The following is a 7,527-nucleotide window of genomic DNA, read 5'->3' as shown; positions in this document are numbered from 1 at the left end:
TGTGAAAATCCCTCCATTCTAATCTAATTACAACAGAAACTACAGAATAAAAGAACAGTTATCCATACAGGAAACCGTCAGTGTACAGACAGGATTTTAAAAGGTTCAGTGTACGTTGTCTGTTGGACTCTGTCCCCATAGCAACGATGCTCACTCTCCTTTGTCGTGGCTGCGAGCCTAGCCTTCCCTTCTGGCAGCACAGTCTCGCCAGCACCTCCTGTCCGTACCCACGTTGGCTGTTGCTACTGAACCTTTCCAGAGGTTCTAGCCGATCACCTGAAAATGGTATGAAAACTTGGAAAACCAGTCATTTGTGACACAAAAGGAAGCATCAACAGCAGGATTTCAGGCACCTTTATTCATGGCAGGTATTTTTGGTCAGGGGAGTTTCCTCTGAAAACTTCCTGTTACTTAAGGAAGCCAGCTCCTCACGCCCGAGTGCCCACTTGCCGTCTGCCAGGCTTGGAAGCACCTGCATGAGCTCCTGTCCCGCCCCAGCGCACTCTGGGCTTTCAGGGCCAAACCAACAGCAGGACCCACCAGCCCAGTGAAGGGCTTTCTACAGCTCGGGGCTAACAGTGGGGAATCCATCTTGTCCAGAAGAAACTGAATCCTTTGTGCTCCCCGGATCCTTTATAAACAGGACACATTATTCTTTAATCTTATTATACATTTGCAATACAAACAATTAAGACTGGTGACATAGGAAACTTTAAAAAAATCATACTGTGTTGACTATGGGCTTTCCTCTCCATAACACTATTTCATTCCTCAACTTCTTCCATTTTCTCTACAAAATCACCCTGCTGAGACAGTCACATGGTTCCCCTTCCCGTCAACACTGCCTCCAGGATCAAAACTCCTGACACACTCAGCTGAGTAGCATCATCAGGAATAAAGCCACTGCTCTGCTTGAATTCAGGTAGGAACAGTATAAAGCAGCAGTGTTTCTGAAAAACTCAAGCCTACTACAAGCTATTTATCACCTTCTAGCCAAACAATTGGCGTGGGCTTAACAAGGTCTGTTTTCCTTTTCTGTTTCTTTTACTGGCCAGGAGCTCAAAAGATGGGAGTAACTGAGTTGTACAATCCTGCCAGATTTCCTATGGTAACGACTGTGAATGGACAGCGTAGGGTCTGACGGAAGAATTCAAATCTCATGCAAAATTCTAACTACTGAAAGCCTTATCACATCAGGCAACTCTGTCATTTTCCGTATTTAAAAATTCTAACACTAAAGTGGCAGTGGTCACTCTAAGTTACTGTGGCATTTGGCCTCAGGGACTCAGATATAAGATCGTGGTTCAACTCTGAGTTTTGGCGACACAGTAGTGCCAGATATTCCGAATACACAATTTTAAATGTTTTTAACCACTTGAAAAGTATCACCAACACACTATTTGGTGTTCACTCAATGGTTCACTCTGAGAATCAAAGAACTTTAACTATAAACGCCTTACTTCACAAAATCTAATTATAACCAAGAGTTTACTCTATGTCTAATAGAAAAATCACACAGCAACTTCTATCAAACAGCAACTACTACAAAGGGAATGACAGAAAAAAAAAAATAACCTCACGAAAATACACTAGAAAGTTGGACGACTGTATGCAGGAACTGCCAAAGTTTTAGTGTTTAATAGCACAACTGACCAAGGTCCAAGATGTGAAGTCACCATGTTTAGGAAACATGGGGGGCAGGGGAGGGAAGTCACTCCATAAACTAACTCTATAGTATGTGGTAAGAAGAATGCACACTTTATAATATAAAACCTGTCTACACATAGGAGTTAGTTGAAAAAGCCATCTTGGCTTGTAAAAAGGTGTTCCAGATTCCAGCGAAGACAAGCAATCTGTTGAAAAAGGAAAAGCCATCAATGTGCTATTCATTCTATAAGGACAAATAAAAATAATACATAGAATTAGTAACAAAAAATCATTTCAGAATCCTCATTTGAACTAAATGCAATTTGTCTGCATAAAATCCTAGCAAAACTACAATAAAACCTTTATTAAAAAGTCTATTGTGACTGTTTCCTACTCCCACTCCCTTTCTTGCATTATGCTTGTCACTTGAAATTCTTCAATCCTGCAGTTCTTGAGAGGGTGTTCTCATTCACTTGATGGGGTTTTTGACAGCTGGATGATATGAGACCTGGAGGAGCTCCTAAGACAGGAAGGACACTGCCCAAGTCTACAAGGAATCAAGGTGACAACCACAAAAACAACTTTGTGATTTACTCACATAGTGTATCAACCCTATCTACTATTAAGATAACAGTAAATTATTTTTTACCTCTCAAACCTTTATTTTCTTGGACTTCAAAGCAACCTTTATTTTATAGTTACCTATAATTTGGTCCAGCCAGGATATGCTCAGAAAATAAAAAAAAAATTTGGTGTCTTTTCCTGTATATTCTGCTTGGTACTCTAGTTACCTAAACATTCACAGTAAACTTCATTTTTTACAGGAAATTAAAATGCTAAAAGGCTTCCCAGGAGGCTCAGCAGTAAAGAAACTGCCTGCAATGCAGGAATCCCTGGCTCAGGAAGCTCCCCTGCAGAAGGTAATGGCAATTCACTCCAGTATTCTTAGGTGGGAAATCCCATGGACAGAGGAGCCTGGTGGGCTACAGTCCAAGCGGTTGCAAAAGAGTCGGACATAACTCAGTGACTGACAACAATAACTAAATGCTATAAGTGCAAAGAGAGTTTAAAAATGACTTCTGGGTTGTAATGAGGTAAATGCCACACTCTAGAAAAGGCTTACCATGAAGGAACCCACTATGGTGAGATGAAAGCAGTCATCTATGTGTCTAGTTATCTTGCTTTAACTGCTATTTTTGATTATTAGTCTCTCCCATGGAAATTTAAATCAACTCTAGGATGAAGGGTTAACATCGCCATAGTTAAGGTCATCTAAATCATACATAATCAGTTATTGTCCTGGCACTTACCTCAGGCAGGGGTTGTTCCTGAAAGAGAATCCCTAGAACTTATGGCATTTACGAAGGTGGCAAAGTGGGTGTTCTCTTAAACAAACAAAAACCCCCAAAAAAGTCATTGGAAGATCTGCCAGTGATTCGAATTTTCAGGCCAACAAAATACACTTTTTTGTTTTGACTGTTCCGGTATAAACTCAGTGTTATCTAATATTACTTAATGGTAATCTAGGTTTCACTGATAAAAACAGGGAAAATATACTCCTCATAAGGAATTAGTTTGGCATGAAAAATTCAGAGCCTGGAGTTCCCAGGGGCAACAACAAGGGGATGCTTGCTGGTTCGTGGCTGGGGACGGACCAAGAGGAAGTCCACCTACATCAGAGTCACAGGGACCTGTACCAGGGTCCTGCCCCTCCCTCCGCTCACCTTCAGCTCTTCTGTGTGGCTGGGATCTTGTTTTCACCGTCCAGCTCTTCCATCCCAGCCTGCGTCATGAGGTCTGCTATGTTCTTCTCCAGGTCATCAATGCGACTGCTCATGTCATCAAGTGGGGAAGTTAAAGACAAGGCACCAGAGCTTCCACTTCCTATCCTTCTCCCCCAGGTCCCTGCAGACTAGTGCCTTCGACACAGCGGCCTAATCAAAGTGCCTTCCTAATTTCCTTTGGACAGTATCAGAATCTGGCTTAGAGCACATCCCAGCCCTGCCGTTATTCTTGTGAAAGGACCTGGGCAAGTTCTTTCACTTTTCTAAGATTCCCGACTCTTTATCTGCTACAACCTGTTCGTCAGGTGATGGTGAGGATCACGGGAGATCTACACATGAAATGCTTAGCTCACAGTCAACCACTCTAGACAATATTATCGATAGACTGCAAGTTCCTTGCTGCCAGGGATCTAGCTCAGCTGTATCCCTAGATCTCTGCCCAGTACGTCTCAGGAAGTGCGCACCTAAGCTCACTAAAACAAACAAACACACAAAAAATCTGATAAATGACAAGTGGAAGTTGACCTGCAAACTACCCATTTATCACCACTACTATCTGGAAAAATAGAATCCAATGACCCATTAGAGACTGACTACAAATAAAGGATATTTCTTCCGATGATCTGGTCGGACATGGTCTGAAATTTATCTTGCATCTGTTGCAGGAGTGTCTGCACCTGTGAAACGACAAAACACAACACCCCACGCTTACCCCGGAGACGCCGTCACGGGATCAGGGTAGAACTCTGGTCCCTTGGGGAGACCAAGAACCCCGGGTTCAGCCCCAATTCTCCGCAGCTCCGTGGCCTTCAATTTCCCTGTCCGGCTTTCAGTTTCCCCAACCGGCGAGTAAGACTTGGGGCAGGGGTGGGGTGGGAGGGGCTGGTGACGCCCCCTCCCTTCTGGACCCGCTGCCTTGGTGGGTTTGGGGTGCAGCTCGCGGGGCGGAGGGTTGGGATGGGAGCTGCGGGGTCCGGGGGTCACCGAGAGTGAATGGGGCGGGGCCGGGGGACCCGGGCGCATCAGCAGGTGAGGGGCCTATAGACAGCGACCGGGGGCAGTCAAGGTAGGGGGGCCGCGGCCGCAAAGCCTTCAGAAGCAGGGCCTCCAGAGACCCGCCCCGCGCGGCCGCGGAGAGGGCGCCTCGGTCCGTGGGCCTCGCCGGAGTCGCCCGGGGTTGCAGCGGCCTCGGGCGCGTCTCAGACAGCTGCCCCTTACCACTGAGGTGAGATCCTGAACGGTCTTGGGGTCAGTCTCGGCCATCTCCCCGGTGCCCAGCTTGGCGGTGCTGCCTCAGACCTTCACCTATACTTCCGTTTGTTCGCGCAGACGCCCCAGCGGCTACTTCTCGCGACGACCGAGGCCAGTTTCACGGGACCACTGGGCATTCTGGGAGTCGTAGTTCGCGTCACGCGCCGGAAGGGCCTGTCGCTGTGCGCCTCCGTTCCGAGGCGAGGCCCCGCCCAGCACTTCCCCGCCCCTTCCCATAAGCCACGCCCACCCCACCGCTCCCACCACTCCCGCTCCTGGCCCCGCCCCGGGAGGAAAAAGGTGAAACGAACGTGCTGTGAAGCTAACTTTTGGAAAAGTGCCCTGGCTTCTTCCTAGGCCGTTGTTAAAGGCTGCGCTGGCTTTCTTTGAGCTCCCGAGAGGTGCAGAGCCTAGACCTGTGTCGCCGCCTGTCCTCCAACAAAACCCCACAAACCCCGAGAAGGGAGAAGGGGTCAGGTGCCTTGGAGGTAATACTGAGGTCCCAGGGATGAGGGGCGCGCCCACCACTCGCCCGTGCCCAGCTGACGTCCTGGTTACGCCCTCGACACAGTGTTTTTCCTTCTCTCCACGAGGGTCGAGCGGAGATGCCGGGCTGGTGAGGCAGGTTGATTTTCACTTTTTTTTTTTTTTAACTTTTAAGTGGAACATACATTCTGGATTAGTTCAAAAATCCTAGACGATGTTTTACAAAGTTCTCACACTCCTGTGACCACCCCCAAGTCAAGAAACAAGATCGGTTAGCTGGAGCCCCTCAGCCCTTTTCTTATCACCTCACTAACATGATTCAGCACTTGGATCTGTAGTTTTGTTTGGTGTGTGCTTCTGGCAGGAGGCTTTGAGACCTTTCTATCGCGACTGAAAATTTCAAAACAGCCAGAAAATTTGACACTTTTTCAGTGGCAGCTTTTTTTCTTTTGCACTTAGGCAGAAAGACGACATACTTTCTCTGTGTGGAGGTCAACATCTTTTAAACAGCTGCTTTATGCAAAAGCTCCATGAATTTATCATCATGGCTGATATACTTACCTTGCGGGGTTGACACACCAAACTTAACTGACTATTGTTCTCTTAACAAAACTACTGTATTAAGTGTGAGGCACTAGCAGTTAACCTTTTAAACTTTGGTTCTGAATAACGCTCGTTTCTGTTTAAGTGTCTTATCTCCTCTTTGCATTAAAAAAAAAAAAAAACGATTTCTTAATAAAAGAAGTAATTCTCCTTTCCTCTTTCGAGGTGGTTTGGGTTTATTTTCACGCTTGCGCTTTGCTTCAGGCCGGGCCTTGTTTCTGGATCCTCAGTTCCCCGACTTGCACAACTGCAGTGAGGTGTCCTGTTGGTTGAGCAGGGCGGGAGTGATCACCGCAGGGCGGGCCTTCGAGAGAACTTGTCATTGGTTCTTTCCTCCCGACTTGGCACCCACATCGGCTGTTAGGACCTAAGCCTGCGCTGAGCTGTGTGCACTGGGGTCTCCAGGTCACCAAGTGCAGGTGAGTCTCGGGTCCCTTCTGACGATGCCCCGCAGCAGCTTCAGGCTGTAGTGCCCCGGCCTTCTGGTGGCCCGGGCTGCACTGGCTGCAGCCTTTAGTGGACGTTCCAAACCTTTCCAGTCTCTCTAGACACCGAGCGTCATCCCCTGGTTCTCAGAGGATGACTAACTATTCTACTTTGCAGTGAAAACAGAGACTATTGTCAGAATTTCCCTCCTGACCTACACATGTCCCTCCATCCGCACCTGTATCACTTCAGCCCTTTCTCCCTCAGAGGCGGAAGTGACCTTGATGGGTTTGGGGGTAAGTATGTGCCTATGAAGTCAGGGAAGCCTGGCCTGCTGCAGTCCATGGGGTCTCAAAGAGTTGGACACGACTGAGCGACTAAACTGAGTTGATGAAGTCATTGTCTCCATCAGAACCAGAAATATCTGTCACCCCCCAAAGTTTCCTTGATACACTAACATATGCTATTAATAAATATTAAATATATGTACTATAACATAGGTAATACATTTTATATAATTAAATAAAATATACTTTATATTGTGTTATAAAGTAGTAATATTGTTTTTTTAAATGTGTGGTAAAGAACACTAAATGTAATGAATACCCTGTGGTAAATTTTAAGTATACAGTATTGTGGCTATGAGCACTATTCTCTAGTGGATCTCCAGAACTTGTTTATCCTGTTTAACTGAAACTTTGTACCTTTTGACCAACATCTCTCCCTTTCCACCTCCTCCAGCCCCTGGCAACCACCATTCTGCTCTCTGCTTCTGTGAATTGAACTATTTTACATTCCACATACAAGTGAGGTCAAATATTATTTGTCTTTCCACGTCTGGCTTATTTTGCTTAGTAAAATAAGCTCCAGGTCCATCCATGGTGTCACAAATGGCAGGGTTTCCTTCTTTTTAAAGGCTGCATGATATTGCATTGTGCATATACACCACATTTTCTTTATTCACTCATCCATCAGCAGACAGTTAGGCTGTCTGCACACCTTTGTTGTTCAGTCTCTAAATCATGTCTCTTTGTGACCCCATGGACTGCAGCGAGCCAAGCTTCCAGGTCCAACACCAACTCCTGGACTTTGCTTAAACTCATGTCCATCAAGTGATGCCATCCAACCATCTCATCCTCTGCCACCCCCTTCTCCTCCTACCCTCAATCTTTCCCAGCATCAGGGTCTTTTGGCTCCACCCCTTGGCTGTTGTAAATAACGCTTCAGTGAACCTGAGAGTGCAGACATCTCTTCCAGATCCTGATTTTAATTCCTTTGAATAAATATTTAGTAGTGGGACCGCTGGATCATGTGGTAGTCCTATTTTTAA

General features: G+C 46.2%; 1 protein-coding gene across 1 annotated transcript; it reads right to left on the bottom strand.

The window, feature by feature from the left end:
• Positions 1–614: 614 nt before the first annotated feature.
• On the bottom strand, positions 615–4,804 carry HSBP1 (heat shock factor binding protein 1). The gene is made up of 4 exons (XM_065925095.1): positions 4,650–4,804; positions 4,042–4,108; positions 3,372–3,492; positions 615–1,853 (listed from the first exon to the last, which is right to left on the bottom strand). Exons 1-3 carry the CDS (start codon positions 4,692–4,694, stop codon positions 3,374–3,376), a joined length of 231 nt encoding a protein of 76 aa, XP_065781167.1. The 5' UTR covers positions 4,695–4,804; the 3' UTR covers positions 615–1,853; positions 3,372–3,373.
• Positions 4,805–7,527: the final 2,723 nt, after the last annotated feature.

Source organism: Muntiacus reevesi, chromosome 2, assembly GCF_963930625.1.
Source record: "Muntiacus reevesi chromosome 2, mMunRee1.1, whole genome shotgun sequence".
In the NCBI taxonomy this organism is placed as follows: Eukaryota; Metazoa; Chordata; class Mammalia; order Artiodactyla; family Cervidae; genus Muntiacus; species Muntiacus reevesi.
The sequence above is the reverse complement of the archived record's forward strand: the minus strand, read 5'-3'. Positions and strand labels throughout refer to the sequence as shown.